The 19,508-nt window shown below is 44.9% G+C and overlaps 2 protein-coding genes across 3 annotated transcripts in view; one reads left to right on the top strand and one right to left on the bottom strand.

Annotated features, from left to right (window-relative positions):
• The window catches only part of RTF2 (replication termination factor 2), a 41,814-nt gene that overhangs the window by 11,945 nt on the left and 10,361 nt on the right, over positions 1-19,508 (top strand). The window lies entirely within an intron of this gene.
• LOC132476004 (beta-1,3-galactosyl-O-glycosyl-glycoprotein beta-1,6-N-acetylglucosaminyltransferase 7) lies at positions 641-19,296 on the bottom strand. Its single transcript, XM_060077712.1, has 7 exons — positions 19,281-19,296; positions 12,859-13,887; positions 11,830-11,925; positions 8,014-8,208; positions 1,991-2,129; positions 1,785-1,842; positions 641-766 (listed from the first exon to the last, which is right to left on the bottom strand). Exons 1-7 carry the CDS (start codon positions 19,294-19,296, stop codon positions 641-643), a joined length of 1,659 nt encoding a protein of 552 aa, XP_059933695.1.

Genomic DNA, 19,508 nt, shown 5'->3' with positions numbered 1-19,508 from the left:
GCCGGCCTGGTTCTCCCCAGGGCAGGGCGCACGTCCTCAGTAGATGTCCACGGGAGTGAGCGAACCCGTCACGTGAGGGCGCGCCTGCTCAACTCACGTGAGGGCGGTGCTGAGGGCTTTGCCCTCACGGGGTTGCTGCTGCAGCCCAGGACATCTGTGTCTGGGTGTTCCGCCGGTCCATGGGGAGCCTGGCATTTACTTTAATGTCATGGATACCAACAACTCCTGGCTGCATTTTCACCCACAGTAATTCTGCTTGGATTTCCTTAGGCCTCCCAGTACTGTTTCTCCCTGTTGTGAATTATTCTTTGATCCAGTAGCTATCATGGAACGGCTGCCATGGGCAGCACCGTCCTAGGCACGTGGGGTGGCGTACATTGTAGATAAGATTGATCCAGTCCCTGCCTTCGTGGCACCCACATTCCAGTTGGAGAGAGAGACACTTAGGTAACTGAGCAAGGCAGTACCGCTTGTGACAGCTGCCAGAAAGGAAGCGCAGAGGGTGAGGTGCCGGAGGGCGAGAGGCCTCCTCAGTGGTGGTCGCCGGAGGCGCCTCTGGGGCTTTGAGCTAAGACCCGAGGTGAGCAGCAGCCAGCCGAGCAAGGCCTGAGCCAAAGCTCAGAAGTGACGGAGGACTTCGCTAGTTGAAGGAGCAGAGAGTGCGGTGGAGGGTGGGGACAGGAGAGAAGCAGATGAGGTTGAGGGTCAGGCAGGGGCCACCTTCTTTAGGGCCCAGGTGGCCGCCCTGGGACTTGTGGATTTTACCCTAAGAGCAGTGGGAAGCTGGGGGCAGCTTTTGGCCAGGCCAGATGTACTTTAGTTTCAGAATGATTTCTCTGTAAAGAAGTCAGACGTGGAGGAGGATACGCTCAAATGTGATTCCATTTATTTGAGACTCAAAGACAGACAAAAGGTGATTGGTAGTGAAGAAGTCAGGGAGGGGTGTGGAGTTGTTTCCAGTTTGGGGTGATTACGGATCAAGCCATCAGAGAACTTGGAATCTGTCTCATTAAGCTTTTGCCAAAAAAAGAGAAATTCAAAAATGCATTCAGGAATTGATTCATGTCGTTTATTGTCCAGTATTTATTATGTCTCCTGTGTTCAGGATGATGTTACAGGTGTTCCCAGGTAGGATGGGATGTGAAGGAATCAGTCCCTGTGCCCAAGGAGACTGCAGTCGTGCAGGAATCAGGTTACGTGAAAAATCATATTCTGCTTTGTTTTTTGAGGCCAGTTGCCAAGTGGATGTAAGGATGTTACTGGAGTTGAAGGGCCAGAGAACTTTCTGGCTGTGCTGGTGAGAAATGGCTTTATGGGAGGAGACATTGTTCTAGGCCTTGAAGGCAGAGCGTGTTCTCACGGGTCAGGCTTTCCCAGAGAGTGGGACATGGCTGCTGTCGTAGGCAAGCTGGTGTGAGGGGTCCACAGACAGGACCCCAGGCGTCCCTGTGAGACACTGCACAGCAGGACGGTAGCTCCCATTCTGGCGCACCTTCTGCCCGTGTGCCTGCCTGCCTTGCGGAGAAAGTCTCCATTTGGTCCTCGGATGGTTTTACTGCATCTCACTGAGCTCCCAAGAGAGAGCGGACCTTACGCTCAGAGCTTTGGCAGGCAGGGCCTCGAGAGATTTGTTTGTGTTCTCTGCATTGTTATGCTTTCTTTACATTTATGGCAAGGGGTACTGTTTTTATACATATGGTATGAATATAAAGTCAACATTTAAAGTAAGTTTAAGTAAAAACAATGGGCAGATTTAACGAAAAATATTAAGATACTGACGGTACCTTAGGCAGCGGAACGCCTGAAGTTTGAGAGACGCCCTTGTCAGTGATGGTGGGTGCGCTGTGGGCAAAGGGAACACGTGGGAGAGGAGAGCTGCCGTCACACTCAGGGGAGGAAGTGCCGGGGCAGCCTGTGAAGATGGGGCCTCAAGGGGTAGTCGTGCCCCAGCCGCTCAGGAGCAGGGAGAGGCCAGAGATGTGAGTCCGACTGCTGGCGGAAGCTCTGAGTGCCAGGCAGAGGGGCAGCTCTGGGGGCGGGCAGCAGGCGGCCCTTGACGCCTTTGCAGCAGCACAGCGCCTTGGGAGCAGCGGGGTGTAGGTCCGTGCAGTATGGGCAGCGGGGAAAGACTAAAGAAGAGCAAGAATCTGACAGCAGGTGAGGAGAAGGAGCCCGAGAGAGAAGTACCGTGAAAGAAAGGGAGCTCCGCTGGCCTGGGCTTCCTGCGAGCAGGAAAGGAACCTCGCTCGCATTTGCTCTGTGTCCAAGTGTGTGTGTGTTTTCACAAATAGTGCGTGAGGCGTTGTCTGAGAGTTAGACACATTCACAGGTACACTGAGGAAGTTTCCGTGAAAGAATATAAATATGAGAAGGCGGGAAATGAAGCTGAAATTTATTAAAGCAGCCAAATGTCCTGAATCAGTGGTTCCCAACCCAGGCTGCACTGCAGAATCACCACAGTGGTTTGCTAAGTTCCCACTCCCCACCTCAGGCCCCTCGTGAGAATCTTCAGGGTTAGTGTGGAGCCCGCACGGAGTTCCACCTTTATATAAGCTCCCAGAATAATTCTAAAGGGCAGGCAGGTTTGGGGGACTCAGGGGTCGAAAGCAGGCAGGCTTCTGTCCCCGACCCACAGGGATAACCTTCTTAGATTGGTTTGCAGTTGTCCTCTTCACTGGCTGACCTCAGACATCCATAAGCATCTTGACAGACGTGCAGCAGAATAGTAGGAGTGTCTACTCACAGCTCTGCAGAGAAGTTGATTTTATTTCATGGAAATGCAACATTGCAAGGGAACTGTGAAGTCATTTTGTTGGTGTCTGGGAACAAAGTGCTAGTAAACTTCTGGAACTCTACATAGAGCACTTCAAGGGAAAGGAAGGAAGTAGGAGGAAAGGGGAAGCAACTGCATCAGGATTGCACAGGAAGCCAAGACCAGACGAGGACCGGACACCAGCTCCTCCAACCTCCTAATGGGGGCTGCCAGGGCTGTTGAGACCACCTGCAGTCAAGACAGGACCCTGGCTGGAGTCCAGGAACACCTCAGGGACAAAATTCTCTTAAAAATAAATCTTTTGTCAGAAGAGTAATATTTTACTCTTCTCACTTGTATAATCTCCTTAAAAATTGCCTTCGCAGCGTAGCTGGATTGAATACTCTGCGTATTAGTTTGCTAGGGCTGCCATAACCTGGTACCACAAACTGGGTGACTTAACAGAAATTTATTTTCTTACAGTTCTGGAGGCTAGAAGTCTGCAGTCACGATGCTGGCTGGGTTGGTTCTTCCTGAGGGCAGTGAGGGGAGGATCTGTTCCAGACCTGTCTCCCTGAGTTGTTGATGGCCGCTTCTCCCTGTGTCTGTTCATATGGTCTTCCCTCTGTGGAGTTTGTCCCTGTGTCCAAATTTCCCCTTTTTATAATTATAAGGACACCAGTTGGGTTGGATTAGGGCCCACGCTAGTGACTGCACCTTAACTAATTGTATCTGCAGAAGGTGACATTCTAACATACTGGGGATTAGGACCTCCACATTTGCCGGGGGCGGGGAGCATACTTCAACTGATAACACTATACAATTTAGAAAATGAGAGTATGGGACAGTCAGTCAGTGGCACAGTTGAGTGGGAGTCATTCATTCGGGCACTCACAGGACCAACATTGAGAGCCTGATATGTATCAGTTTTGGTTCACACACCAGCACTGGCTGGCTTGGGAGTATAAGTCACTTCACCTCTCTGGGCTTCAGATTCTGGTATGTAAAACAAAGGAATTGTAGTAAATTCTTGGACGCTTTCCTTTTAGACCCAAATTCCAAACAATGACATTTTTAAATGAAGAAAAAATCCAATGACAAATTCGTATACTGTCATTAGGAATCAAGCTCGTACTTCTAATTTCAAGTCCCTAAAGTTTAGTAATACTAAGTACATCAGTCAAGGTTGGCTACGTCCTGTAACAAACAGCCCCCCAATTCCAGTGGCTAATAACGGTGAGAGCTCCTAGTTAGGCAGCTTTCTTTTAAGGGAAACTCAAGGACTCAGGCTTCTTCTGTCCTGTAGGTCTGACCTCCTCTGGTGTTTAGGGTATTCTCCGTTCAGCTGGCTGATGGGAACAGAGAAGGAAGCATCTAGCTTAGGAGGTTTTTATGGGCCAGGCCTACTTAATGCTTCTGTTCACATTCCATTGGCCAGAACTCAGTCACGTGACCACAGCTACATGCAGGAGCCTGGGGATTATAGTCTAGCTGGATGCCCAGGAAGAAGAGGTGAACAGGAGCCACTTCTGCCAAACTAGCAAGAGGAAGAGTGATGGTGCAGTTTCAGGAGCTGTAGCGCATTGTGAAAACGTGAATGGTGGAAGATAAGGCCACAGTGTCAAAGTCGAAAGCAAACATTTTCATGTTTTAGGTAATGTCTGAAATTTAGAGGAACCAACATCATAAGAACAGTGTCAGGGACTTCCCTGGCGGTCCAGTGGTTAAGACTCCGTGCTTCCACTTCAGGGGATACGGGTTCAATCCCTGGTCAGGGAACTAAGATCCTGCATGCTGCGTGGCATGGCCAAAGGGGGAAAAAAAAAAAAAAAAAAAGGAAGACACCTTCCCTTGGGAACAGAAAGGAATAAACAAGTAAACAAACACGATAGAATGTGATATTTAAAAACAAACAAAAAAAACGAACAGTGTCAGGAGCCTCCGTGATACTGAGGGTGTGCACGTTCTCTGCTTTTCCCTGTGTAGTTCCATCAACATTTGGCTTTTCAGTTCACTAGAAGAGACTCCAGGGTTTGAAGTAGCTCTGGTTCTGTGTCTAAAACACATGGTGTGCACACTTGATTTCAGTAAACAGAGTCCAAAGAGATGTAGTTGCTAGGTTTCTTTGTTTTCACTGTCAACAAAGCACTAGCCAAAAAATTAGTTGTATTCCCCACTGTGTTCTTCCCTTCTTGTAATAAGAAGAAACCCATTGGAGTAATCACAGATTGCAAAATAAATGATGTGCTTGTTACTCAAAACACGGTTCATGGTCCTGCGAATATTGACATCGCCTGGGAGGTTTTTTTATTTTTGTTTTTTAAGAAATGCAGACTCCCAGGCCCCTCCCCAGACCTGCAGAACATTTTAACAAGAGCCCCAGGGCATTTGTATGCACAGTAAAGCTTGAGAAGCTGATCTGGGTGTTAGAGGTGTAGGCAGCAGTATTTGACTTGCTAGCCTTCTGGCTTCATTTATTTAGGCTTAGTGACAGGTGAGTGCGGTGTGGGGATGTTTTAAAGTCAGAAGTGAAACAAAAATTGACACTCGTATACCTTTTGTTTGTTTGTTTGTTTTGAGTACTTGTCGTGGAGGGGGTGGAGTGGAAAGGGGAGAAAATAAGTTAAGGAAGGGGGTCTCTTCAAAAGCGGTTGGCGAATTCTGCTGTTCGGGCCCAGCCTCCTTCACGCTTTTCCTTTCTACTGTCTTTATGGTCTTTGTGAATATTAAGCCTCAAGAAATCACATACAGCACAGGCAGCCATAAACTTCTACATGAAAGAAAAATACAATAGAAAAATTGAAGAGTAGACTCTGCATGTTAGCAAGAAGGTTCTGTTCCCCAGAAAGTTAGAGAAATCATCTCAGTATCCCTGTTACCCTCAAGATTGCCTTTACGTTACAGTCTGTAGCAGTGTATTTCAGACATGTTTTACATATGATTTAATTTTGTTCTTTTACTTTATGAATGAGTCCAGTCAGAGGCTGAGTCAGGGTAGAGAGAGCAGCAGCTTCTTGCTGGTTCTGATGCCCACGGAGGCTGCTGCCTTACCTTGGCCTCCCTGGCCTGTCCCCTGACGCTCCACTGAAACCCAGCTTGTGCTTCCCTGAACCTCGTGCTGCTTCATTCCACCGTGCCTTTAAGTTATTTTATTATCTTTATTTTATCTCACTGTTACTGAAAGGATTCACTGAGGTGACTTCTCCCATTATAATGTTTGAGCCCTCTGAGGGCAGGTATGTGTTTGAACTTGGGCTCTATGAGTTGACGTTGAAATGAGATGAAGGAAGGCTTATCTTTTAAGTAACTTGAAAAGATTTAAGCTTCTCTTTTATTTTTTATTTTATTTAATTTAAAAAATGTAATGGGGTGTACACTTACTTGCAAATGAGTTGTGATGAAACGTAAGGGACATGATTGTGGTGAACCTGAGCTTTCGGAACAGCCAGTCAGAACACGGCCGTGAGCTGTGTCTGCCTGTGAGCAGGGAGGCTACACCGAGCTGTCTGGGGCTCTCATGCCCTTCTCTGACGGTCTTAACCCTCTACTGTGTGTTCTCCCTGGGATTACATATCTCTGGGGAAGAAAGGTTTGTTTAAACAGAGTTTTTAATATGCTGTGGTTAGCTCGGGTTTGATTTGTGGGCTGTGCTTTCAGAGCCTCTTTTCCTTCTATGTAGTTTTCTTGCTTTTCAAGGGCTATTTTCATTGAGTGGATTTCATTTCATTTCTCTGTTTGGGAAGCGTCAGTTCACTGAAGGGTTATACTTCGCCCTTGAATTATACATTTATTTCTTTAGTGTCCTCTCCTGTGGTTCCTGTTTTTCCTTTATTTTAGTTGTTTTAAGTTGTGCTATTTAATAGTTGTATATTTCCAGCCTTGTATGACACTGTGAGCTCTTTTTTAGAAAGAGAGTATATTAAAAGTCCTCGACAAAACAGCAAAGATTCGTGGACTTTTGGCAGACCTGACTCTGTGAGTAGAGAGAATTAAGACCATTTATGCCTTTGACCTGTGCTGTTCTGTATGGTAATCATCAGCCACATGTGACTATTTAGATTTCAATTACTTAAAATTTTAAAAGTTAAAGGGGCTTCCCTGGTGGCGCAGTGGTTGGGAGTCCGCCTGCCGATGCAGGGGACGCGGGTTCGTGCCCCTGTCCGGGAGGATCCCACATGCCGCGGAGCGGCTGGGCCCGTGAGCCATGGCCGCTGGGCCTGCGCGTCCGGAGCCTGTGCTCCGCAACGGGAGAGGCCACAACAGTGAGAGGCCCGCGTAATGCAAAAATAAATAAATAAATAAATAAAATAAAAGTTAAGGTTCACTTAATCAGCCACTGCAGCCACGTTTCAGGTTCCCAGCTCTCCCCGTGGTCGTGTCTGGTATCAGACTGTGCAGACGTAGACCACTGCATCATCACAGCCTCACGGCTGCAGGGACCTAGGGCGGCCTTGTAGGAAGTTGTGTTTCAACTCCAGAATTTTATTTTACCCAAAGGAAATAGACTCTTCCATGTTTTTCTAGGATTTCCAGAACAAAGTTACATTGTTCCCAGCCAGAGATAAGCATATTTTCTCCCATTTTCTGTGGGAGTCTGTTCTTTGTTAGAATCTCATCCACAGTAGTATATCTTTAAGACAAGATGTATTCTTATTCTAACCTGAGCCTGGATCTAAGTGTCTGGGGGACTTTGATTTTCAGCAGCTGTTAAGTGAAGCAGTCGAGCCTCCAGGTCACTTACCCAGTCACCAGTGGGACTTTGAGTTACTTTTTCTCTTGTGATTTCTTTCTCAAAGCCGTAAAAGTGGCCTATAATCAATAGCAGAGTCTTGTTGGTAGCACGTTTCTAAACTCATTTCAGGACTAACTTGTGTCAAGGAATTATTTTCCCATTCTTTTTGGTTGAATGTTCTCTGATTTCAAGTCAGGGAAACAGAATTATACCAGTAAGAAAGCAAACATTCTCTGTAACTTCCAGCTCAGCGGTTCAGTTTCTTATTAAAATGACTCTCGGGCCTCCCTGGTGGCGCAAGTGGTTGAGAGTCCGCCTGCCGATGCAGGGGATACGGGTTCGTGCCCCGGTCTGGGAGGATCCCATATGCCGCGGAGCGGCTGGGCCCGTGAGCCATGGCCGCTGAGCCTGCGCGTCCGGAGCCTGCGCGTCCGGAGCCTGTGCTCCGCGACGGGGGAGGCCACAACAGTGAGAGGCCCGCATACCGCAAAAAGGAAAAAAACAAAAACAAAAAAAAAAAAAAAATGACTCTCCCGTTGGAAATGCCATTGTGGTTCCACAGGGACTTCCGCCTGCCCTAGAACTTTAAGTCTGTGCCACCGCTCCAAGCATGAGACCACAAGAGGCTCGGTCGAGTCAAATTGGTTGGCAAACAAAGAAGGTGATCGAATGATCCAGGGCAAGTCTCCTGGTCCGTACACACAGACGTCCTGGACATAGTGGCCTGCAAAGGGAACACAGAAACTTAGCTGCCTTTGTTTCCGCGTCAGTTTACATCCACCTGGAAAAGTGATGCACTTCTAAGGTCATCTGTACGGCCTCTCTGCTTCATGCCAGTTCAGATTAAATGGGGTTTCCATGATCGCTTTGACAGGGGCTTTTATGTTGAATTTTGAATTCATGATGGAAGGGAAGCTTTCATTCGTTTGGTTAGTGATTTCTGAAATGTTTAAGGGCTACTTTAGGTGAATACTGTAGAATTTTAGCTAGTCGTGAGCACGAGGGAGAAGTAACAGCCATCATTTGCCAGATAACACCTAAATTCTGATAGCTGCTGTTTTAAGTTCCATGAACTTTTCAACTGTTTTCCTCGGTTGTGGGTTGTGTTGGTTTTAATAAGTCATTGCTTCAACCTTCTATTGGTTTTGCAGAGTGAGTTTGATATAAATAGAAGTAATTAAAATTGGAATTCTAGTTTGAATCCAGTACTGATTGGACTCCTTCGAGGTGAACTCAGTAGCGCGTTTTATGTGTCTGACACTGTGCTTGACTCTTCCTACTCTTTTTTTTTTTTTTTTTTTTTTTTTGTGGTACGAGGGCCTCTCACTGTTGTGGCCTCTCCCGTTGCGGAGCACAGGCTCCGGACGCGCAGGCTCAACAGCCATGGCTCACGGGCCCAGCCGCTCGGCAGCATGTGGGATCTTCCCGGACGGGGGCACGAACCCGTGTCCCCTGCATCGGCAGGCGGACTCCCAACCACTGCGCCACCAGGGAAGCCCCCTCCTACTCTATTTTAGTCCTCCCACCCACAGTGGGAGGTGGTTTCTGTCATCCCCTTCAGTTCGCAGAGGCAGGAGTGCTCAGTTTGCGTGTAACGGAAACTTCTGTTCATTTTGGAGACCTTGCTCTTTTCTCTGCTCGGTGCTGCCATGCTCTCTCCCCCCTGCTGATACTGTAATCCTACTTCCAGAAACCTATCTTAAGGAAATATTATTTAAAAGGGCTGGAACTGCATGCATGGAAATGTCCAGTGTTGTTTGTAAGACTGAAAAAAATCAAAAGGGATCTTTTCCCTGCTAAGCGTGCATTCGTGTAGTAAAGGGCCTAGAACTGGCCCATGGTGAGCACTGTATGCGTGAAAGCTGTTATCGTGATCAGAATCTTTTTAACTGATAGACTCTTGGTGCGATGTCACAGAATCTCAGTAGTATTACATTTAACCAGTTGAAACTGTAAATATGAAGATAGTATGAAAAGCTTAGAACATAGTGAAAGAGGAATCAACTGCACCTTGATCGTAACTGCATACTCTATAGTTTATGTACTTATGAACTGGAAGGGAACACAAATAAATGGGACTTTGTCAGAATTGGGTTAATGCTGTTTTGGTGATTAAAAATAAACAAACTCTTTGTTGCTGATGGCAATGGGATGGCTCTGCACTGTGTGCAGAGCTGGGCCATATGCTCCCCCAGTGGCGTGGCACCAGGCAGCCGCACCTGGTTTGAGACCCAGCTCTGCCACTGCCTTTGCCACTTCCTGTGCCACATCCTGTGACTCTGGGAGTGACCTCACGTCTCTGAGTCTGGGGTTCCTCATCTGTAAAGTGTGCGTAATGATAGTTTCTACCTGCAGATCGCTGTGAGCATCGACGGCAGGCCCAGAGCCGGGTTCCAGAAGGGTTTACCACAGACCCTACAACAGTGCTTGGCCTAAGTCGGGACTGACTGAGTGCTGGCCGGGGTTGGCCCTGTACTGCTTTGCTAGCAGAACCATTTGCACAGTGAAGCTAGTGAAGGCAAGCACTTTCTGAAGTGTTCACTTGTAGGGATAATGATTCTCGTTAAGACGCGCAGGGACTAGGTTTTTTTTGCAAACATTATTAAAATACTCAGATTTTGCTACTCTAAGAATTTGGAATCATTACTTTATCATTGACAGCCACAACCCTTCATGACATCTTATATACCATTGGTGAATCACTTTTTCAGGAAGAATCTGATCAGCCTCTCCTTTTCTGAGCATTTATCCGCCAGTCCTGTCAACCCCTGTGTAATGATAGTGAGCCACTTACTGTCTGAAGAAAGGCCAAGGTTGTTTGTTAGCCTGTCGTTTAACTGTCACCTTCTTTCTATGTGACTATCCCCCTAGCTGAATCATATCTACCTTTTTAAAAATACTAGAAAATTATTCCAGTCCTTCTGACCTGGTACCTGTCAGGAGGATGGCTGTGCACATGGCAGCGGGACTTGTTTGTCTTTGAACTGTTCTGGTATTAGATTGTCCATTTTTTGTTTGTCCACAACCTGTTTCTTTCAGGTCAGTCTTCAAATCATCTTGGAAACTGGGCGAACCTAGTTTATTTTGCATTATCTGATATACTGTATTCAGACCCGAGGACTGTAACCAGATGCCTTGTGAAAATAGGTTATACATCTCTGCAGTAGCTCCCGTGGTGGTTAGGGAGCTGCTTGTGGACAGACAGCGCAGGGCCCAGGTATCCCTGGAGAGCACGTGCTCTGCCGGAGCCGCCTTCACACACGGCTTTGCTCCAGTCTTCCCGCGTTCTCTGTCCACCACCAGCTGTGGCCCCAGAGACGTCAAGCACGCTCTGTTTTCCTTCCCCGGAGTACACCAGAGAACTTGCCATCTTTCCACTGGACTCATCCGTATCATGCTATGAATTGTGTGTCATCCATCGTTTCCTCCCTGAGACTGTCTGCTCACCCTGGGGGTGCGGGGGTGCGGAGCGCCAGCCCCAGAGAGGAGGCACGGATAACTTCCCGGGAGCCAAGTTCTAGCTCTTCGACTCCGGAGGTGTTTTCCCCGAACTGATGCACCTGAGAGCTGCTCTGCAGCCAGCTAGTTCTCTTCCAGACTCTTCACAGAACAGAGATGTCCTCTCCTCCACCCCAGATCTGGCTTTTGTGTATTGCCCTGGTCACTAAAACCTCTGGCACACAAGACAAAGGGGCAAAAGAATTCACAGTCCCTCAGGGAGAATCTCCTGAGGGCAAAGCAAAGAGACCTTTTTTCAGCAAGAACTGTGTAAGAAGTATGGGGGGCAGCTGGCTGACCCCACCGAGGAGCATATACCTGTGTTATTCAGGTGTCTGTTCTAGTAAAGAGACCCAGGGAGACAGAGAGCTCATTTTAAATAAATGTTAGGGTTTGAATTCTAGGAGCAGGTGGGAAAAGCCAGATAGCTCATGTGTTTTTATCTTAAAACTTTAAAAGTTGCTGCCCTGTTGTGTGTTCACTTTGTGAAAATTTATCGACTCAAATACTTAGAATTTGTCTACTTCTCTGGATATTATAATTAAAAGGAAAGTTTTAAAAACATTGACACCGTGCTAGTTGGATCATCACTAATTCTTCCAGATTGAAGTAAACGTGACTGCCAGTCTTCTCCCACTGTTTTCAAGGCAGCAGTTGTACAGTTTTTATAAAATTTGAAGGTGTTTTGTGGCTTGGGTTTTGTTTTCGTTTTTGTTTTGGCCATGCTGCGCGGCTTACAGGGTCTCAGTTCCCAGACCAGGTACTGAACCCAGGCCCCGGCAGTGAAAGCCCAGAATCCTAACCACTAGGCCACCAGGGAAACAAACCCCTTGGGTTTTGTGTTTACCTTTGCAGCCATCATGAACAGTTCCCTCCTTGTTTTTCCACTTAATGGCTCGAACGTTTCCTTCCCAGCCAGTGTTTGGGGTGGAACCTGGAGCATCTAAGGGAAAACACGTGCAGGCATACAGTGAGCAGATGAAGGGAAAGCCCAGCCTCATTCAGAATGCATGTTCTCATCTGATGAAAGTCTAACGCTTCTGGGGGCGGGGTGTGTGCTGCACCTGTGGTAGTATCGGGGTGGAGCGAGGTCCCGTATTCCGTCTTTGTGCTTAGATTTCACTTTTCATCCCTTCCTCCATCCCTAGTAACTCACCTAGTATTGACAGCATGTTATGCTGGGTTTCTTTGGATCGCGTTTTCTCCGCAACAGCTCTCTGGGGGTGATTTGAAAGGATTTTCAGTGGATATGAGAGGTTTTAAAAAGCGCCTAACCCATTTCTGCTGGATTTCATTGTTTGCGCTGTCGCCTGGACTGACCGATTCGCTTAGCTGTTCAAGCTTGAAGCCACATTCGCAACAATCAGCTTTATAGAAAGAGCAAATAAGCCCATTGAAAGGAAGGCCTCAGATTTCCCTCTGCCTCTAAGAAAACCTATCTGAAGTATCATATTAGCCGCAAACAAAATGACTAGTTTTAATATTTTCCATTCTTAATGAGCCCCTATCACGATACCTGGCGCTAGTAGGTATCCAGCAGTATCTAATAAGTGAAGGAAGAAAGGAAGAACTTTCCGAAGATCTGCGCTCAGAATTTTCAAAAGGCTCTATTTGAGGAGATGCACAATGCTGGTACTTCCTTCTGGAGAGGGAGCAAAAGCAGGCAGCCTGATCTGGGAACATGGCGCTCTCTCAGCAAACCTCAGATCCCTAAAAGCAAAGAGCCTCCTGGACTACCCAGGTGGAAGGTCTTACAGAATATAGAGCCGTTTACCAAGCCAGAGAGCTGAAATAGAAAGAATCTTCAGTTAAGGATACACTTCTCCTGTTGTTGCCTCTGGCCTGAACAGACGCTGTTTTGCTGGATTGCTCTTACCTTTCAGTCGGTTCAGAGTTACCCAGTAATGTCGCTCTGGACCGTGGATGTCTTTAGACCACCGAAGCATGTCTTTTGCGCGGGTGTCTGTTAGTACAAACTCTACAAACTTCCTTGTTAGTACATAGTAAGCACTTCCAAAATAAATTGTTAAGTTATGGGGTGGTTCATCTTTGAATCTTTCATTTGGAGATACATAGATATCTTCTTCAGGGGTGAATTCGGGATGGCTTTGACTTGTCTTAGATTTAATGTTTGGTGGCTGGATTACTCCAGGAGTGATATTTTTATCATTCCATTTGCTTCTGATGTAGTGTATGATTTCTCTGTTAGTTTTGATTGGAAAATCTTGTCCACAAAGATTAATGACATAGTTCCATTGAAATTTGGAATGGACTAGATCTTTCATACAATTAATATCTGCCTGTAGTCTCCTAAAGCCAGTGTGAGCCATTTTCTCTCTCGTTGATGAAATAAAAATATTTTCAAAACAATTAACCAGAGATTGCACAGCAGTCTTATACTCCTTGGGGGCCTTTTCATCAACATGAATACAGTAAACATTTTGAGGCGCATAAATAGCTCTGAGAAGCTGCACAAACATAGCCATCTCCTTATGAATAGTTATAATATATGCCAGAGGGAAGGTGCCCTCTTCCGTAGACAGGGGTCTGGTTATGAAATGCAACTCCTGGGATAGCCTGGAACAATTTCCTGGTCTGTGTAAATGAGCAAGTATTTCAGATCCATGAGGGTTTTTACAGAACTTTGCAATTTGGGGAGCCATCTCTTTCCCTTCAAACAAAGCCGAACACAGTTCATCTGGATAAAAGCCACATTCCACTACTGCTGGGTAGGTGGGTTCCTCCTCTGGTTCCTCAGGAGTTGGATTCCTTAAATAAAGAAAAATGAAGATGCCAATGGCTGCGCACACGAGAAGACCTGGCTTTGTGGCTCGCAGCTGGCTCATGTTTTGAGCTCCAGTCGCCTTCTTATTACCATGGTTTGAAATGTTTTCCTCTAAGCTTCCTAAAAGAACAACAGGCAGAATTTAGGGTGTTGTTAACTCTCTCCCCCCCCATCCCTGCTAACTCTATTGGCGTACACGTATTTAAAGTGTAGAATTTGATCAGTCTTTATATACGTGTATACTCCTGAAACTGTTACCACCGTCATGGTAACAATCATTTCTTTTACCCCTAAAAGTTTTCTTGGGCCCCTTGTACTCCATCCTCCTTCCACCATTGTCTCTGGACAATCACTCATATGCTCTTGTCACTGTAGACTAGTTGGCATATTCTACAGTTTTATATAAACAAAGTTGTACGTATGTACTTTTTGCCTGGATTTTTTTTCACTTAGGAAAATGATTTTAAGATTTCATCCACATCACTGCCTTTATCACCATTTTTCCCTTTTTATTGCTGAGCAGTATTCCATCAAATGGACGAGCCGCAATCTGTTTATCTGTTCATCGGTTGAAGGACACTGAAGTTGGTTCTAGTTTTAGGATATTACAAGATGCTGTAAGCATTTGTGCACAAGTCTTTGTGCAGACCTACGTTTTTGTGTCTCTGGGGTAAATGCCTAAGAGTGAAATGGCTGGCTCGCATACAGGTGTATGTTTAACTTCTTAAGAAATTGCCAGGTTCTTTTCCAAAGTGGATGTGCCATTTTACATTCCCACCAGCAGTGTATGAGAGCTCCATTTACTGTACATCCTCACCAGCACTGGGTATGGTCAATTTAAAAAACTTTACCCAGTCTAATAGGTGCGTAGTGGTAATTCATTGTGGTTTTAACTTTGCATTTCTCTGATGACTAATGATGTTGACTGTATTGTCATGTGTTATTGCCCTTATCTTGGCAGATAAAAATCTCAAATATTTATTTTGGACATAGATACGGTCCTGTTCTGCATTATTCAGAATTTATCTTATGCCATTATTCTGTATCGTGTTATGAGAATATATCTTTCCAATAAAGAAAACAACAAATCAAGAGAAATTTTGTGATCACATAATTCAACTTGTTGAAATGAGTTTATGAATTGCTTTTAGAGAAGGCGTCAGTGATTAAAAACAAGATATCTTTATCTAATGAAATTATTTGATAATAATTTAGCTTCCTCTCTTGAACTCTACAGAGATGCATGAATAAGTATTTTAATTAATTAATTATTATTGGCATGCAAAGACCATACTTCGGAATTTAGGGAAGAAAATTGATCAGGTAAAATGTCTATATTGTTAGTAGTTTTCTCCCTTGTTTATGAATTTTGTCTGTAGGTTTCTGTAAAAAGTCATATCACTGCTTGTCCCTACTTCCTATTTTTAAAAAAATATTTATTTGTTTTATTTTTGGCTGCGTCGGGTCTTAGGTGTGGCACGAGGGCTCCAGAGTGCGTGAGCTCTGTAGTTGTGGCATGTGGGCTCTCTGTTGTAGCCCATGTTCTCAGTAGTTGCAGCGTGCAGGCTTAGTTGCCCCACAGCGTGTGGGATCTTAGTTCCCCAACCAGGGATCGAACTCGCGTCCCCTGCATTAGAAGGCAGATTCTTAACCCCTGGACCACCAGGGAAGTCCCCCTACTTCCTGTTTTTAAAGACCCATTTACTTTTTTTTTTTTTTTTTTTTTTTTTTTGCGGTACGCGGCCCTCTCACTGTTGTGGCCTCTCCCGTTGCGGAGCACAGGCTCCGGATGCGCAGGCTCAGCAGCCATGGCTCACGGGCCCAGCCGCTCCGCGGCATGTGGGATCTTCCCGGAGTGGCGCACGAACCTGTGTCCCCTGCATCGGCAGGTAGACTCTCAACCACTGTGCCACCAGGGAAGCCCCCCATTTACTTTTGACCAGTGTTTATCTCAGATTTGACATTAGTCCCTTACCTTTCCACATCATTATTGCAAATGCCATTTGGATAAAGCATTAACAAGGCAGCATTTTGAGTTATCCTGTGTTCTTAAACTATGAGCCCATAAAAACTGTAAATGCTGATTGTGGATTTTAAAAATGTATTTATTTTCATTGTATAGTTTCTTTTTACCCATCATACTTCAAAAATAAAACAACCACTGCCCAAATATGTCAGGTTACGTTTTACTCTGGTTTGGTAAATGTTGATTGCCCCAAGCATAAAACGTTATGGCATAATTTTACAGACATTTTTATAAATGACATAATACCTTTTGTAAGCACAATCATCATTATAATTAACACATTTCATATCTGGTCTCTAAAATAGACACAACATGTATCATAAAAACAGAAATTCAGTTGGACGGAAATACCTTCTTGAAATGAAAATAAAGCCTTTAACTGCTTCTCTGTTAAGAATTTTGGTGAAAGGTAAACTATGTCCCATAGTTTGTTACATTTTCTCCTGTGTTTAGCTTTTCCGTGGGAAGGGGGTTTGGGGTTTTTTTTTGGTTTGTTGTCTTGGTGGTTGTTTTTAAGCTTATGGTCAAAGTGTAAAACATGCTGGTCTCATCACAGAAATGTTAGCCCCACTTCACTGACAGACTATATACCCCATGCAGAGCCCAGGGGATTGGGTATTTTCAGTGTTTCATGATAATTAAGTGAAGACACGTCCCATGTGTAGTCCGTTGTCCTTCAGGGCAATACGTTGGCTAAATGCTTTCCCTCCCTTATTTATAGAGAGACAGGCACAGGAGCTTGGTCACAGTTAATCTGCTGCCTTTCTGCCTCGTGTTCTGTTAGTGCAGTGCTCACAGTTGACCAGTTAAATCTTCCTTTTGGCTCAGGTTCACTTTGAAATTTAGAAATCGGTGTGGCTAGAATGCCATGTTGTGGGAAGGGTCACCAGCTTTATTTTCATTGTTTCAGTACAAGCTTTTCCAGGTAGTCAGGACAGCCTTGTAATGAAGCCTTTGGAGACTCCACTGCTGCTGAATTTACATAGTTCTTGCTGTGGCTTTAACCTACATCTGGTGGATAATGTGAAAATTCCCACAGGAATCAACTCTTTAGGGCCTGGCAGTTTTTCCTTTTTAAATCATGGTGAGCATCATTTTCAGCTTTGCAGACATTTCAGTTCTTGGTGATTTGTTGTTGTTGTTTTGTTTCTATAATGTGAAATCAACTTTTGTAGTCATAATGAAACTGTAATTGTTAAACATGTGCCTTTTTATCACTAAATTAATTTCCAAGAAATGTGATACTTTCCAAGTGAGAGGAACATGCAGCCCATTAAAAAAAAGTGCAGTCTTACTGATTGTTGAGCAATTTTTTTTCCTCCACAAAAAGTTTAAATATTTATTTATTTTAAAGACTTTAGAAAGAGTGGCAGTTATCATTATATATCATGGAGCAGATAGAAAAGTTCTTTGTTCAGACCAGACCCAATTATTTTACCACTGCAGTGTTGTATTTCCTCATGTACTACTGAAATCACAAATGATTTATAAAATTATTATTTTGTGTGTGTGAGAGAACATTTTAAGGCTTTTTTCATATAGTGTCATCCCTTAAATTATCTTTCCTGGGCCTTATATATTTTGATAATCTTTTAGTTCCTCATATCTGCAGCCTTTGGTGTGTAGCATCATTAAAATATGTATAGTGTACAGTAGAATTAAATAGCTTCCAGACAGTGAATAATGTTTTGAAGATTACACGTTCAGTTGACTGAGGACATATGACATCCAAGGGATTTTGTAGAATATCTTTCAGTAGCAGTAATTACCAAAGGTACGGTTAAAGATGGTGTTAAATTTTTTTCCTTTTTGTGGTACTAGAAATCACAAATGATTTCGTTATAGTTCTCAGAATGAAATTATTTTACCTTTTATTTATGTTTTTGTCCAAGCATAAAATAGGAGTTTCAAAATACGTTACTGTCCTAATTATGAGAGCCAGCGAGCATATTTTCCTTCTTCTTTTCTGCCTTCTTTATCCGTCTGTAGTGCCCGTCTCCCACCGCCCCTACTGCAGGCCTTAACAGCCAAGAACAGAAGTCAGCAATATGGGTCTGGTACTATGTGTTGCCGCTAGAACACTTAAGGGCAGTCATTTTGAATTTGTTATGACGGGATTTAATTTGTTGTGTAGGCTTTTCAGGGGGAGTTGGCAACATCCTGGATAAATTAATTATTTTGCTAAATCTTATACTTTGTGGGTTTTTTTTTTTTAATTTGGTTGCACTGGGTCTTAGTTGCGGCAGGCAGGCTCCTTAGTTGTGGCTCACCGGCTCCTTAGTTGTGGCATGTGAACTCTTAGCTGCGGCATGCATGTGGGATCTAGTTCCCTGACCAGGGATCGAACCCTGGCCCCCTGCATTGGGAGCGCAGAGTCTTAACCACTGTGCTGCCAGGGAAGTCCCTCTTGTTTGTTTGTTTGTTTGTTTGTTTGGGGTCCACGGGCCTCTCACTGTTGTGGCCTCTCCCGTTGCGGAGCACAGGCTCTGGACGCGCAGGCTCAGCGGCCATGGCTCACGGGCCCACCCGCTCCGCGGCATGTGGAATCTTCCTGGACCGGGGCGTGAACCCGTGTCCCCTGCATCGGCAGGTGGACTCTCAACCACTGCGCCACCAGGGAAGCCCACCCTCTTGTTTTTTTTTAAAGGTAATTCCTGTTAGTAAATAGAAAATGGGCATCTTTAAAGATGAACTTGTAATATTTTGCCATATATTCTATAGACTGTTACCGTTTTAGAGTATTAACATTAGCTTAACCAGATTAAACAATTTAGTCTTTACTTTCTGGACTGCAGGTGGGGGTGTATGATAGTACCTGCCTCCTGAGGACACCAGGCTAGGGGTGTGGAGCAGCTGGCTGAGCGTTTCCCACTGAACCTGGCCCGGGGCGGTGCTCAGTGCTTGAGTGGGGTGGGGCTACTCGGTACCCGCCAGTCCCAGAGCAGTGAGACCCTTAGACCATGAATGTTGGTTCTCTCTCCAGGTACTGCATGTTTGTCCTAAAGAAGTCACTGTAGCTGCAGTAATGAAAATTTTGTGCCTGTTATTTTTGTCATCTCTGGGCTCAGAATGATGTCCAAAGCACCCTACAAGTTAACAGTTTTTTCTTGAACTATTTGAGCTTTATCACAGTAGTTAGACTGATTTTGAATTCAGACCGTCAAAGCTGTCCAGTAAAATAGATGTCTTAATCACAACATGCTTATGCCTAAAATGTGTATACGTTTCTTCAGCCACTTTGATGTGAAGGGGAAAAGTACATTTTAGGATATCCATTTAAAACAATCACAACAAAAGCAATGTTTTTGTTAGAGGACTGTTTTTTGAGAGGAAAAGATGCCTGCTACTTCTGCATTTTAAAATATTACTGATATTCCAATAGTTCTATCTTAAAACCATGGAGGAGGCACAGAAAAACATATTTTAATAATAAGACCTGCTCAGCCTGTGCCATTCAGGATCTCTGCATAGTTAACGAAGCACTTACCGAGAGAGGCTCGCATATGGCGTAGAGGTCCTGGCCATGTCCGCGCCCAGCCTGGCTTTTTTTTTCCTTCAGTTGCTTCCTTGCTGTGGCTCTGGCTGAAATCACATGAACAGAGTTGCTTGGCAGGTTTTGTTACCCTTTCATCCCTGGAGGATTTTATTCTTGTTGATCCTGACGCATGGGTTGGAAAATAGAACCTGCGTATTTCTTCAGGGCTGGCCCCCTGCC

The sequence above is a fragment of the Mesoplodon densirostris genome, chromosome 16, assembly GCF_025265405.1.
Source record: "Mesoplodon densirostris isolate mMesDen1 chromosome 16, mMesDen1 primary haplotype, whole genome shotgun sequence".
Lineage (NCBI taxonomy): Eukaryota > Metazoa > Chordata > Mammalia > Artiodactyla > Ziphiidae > Mesoplodon > Mesoplodon densirostris.
Note: the sequence above shows the minus strand (reverse complement) of the source record. Positions and strands in the feature narration are given on the sequence as shown.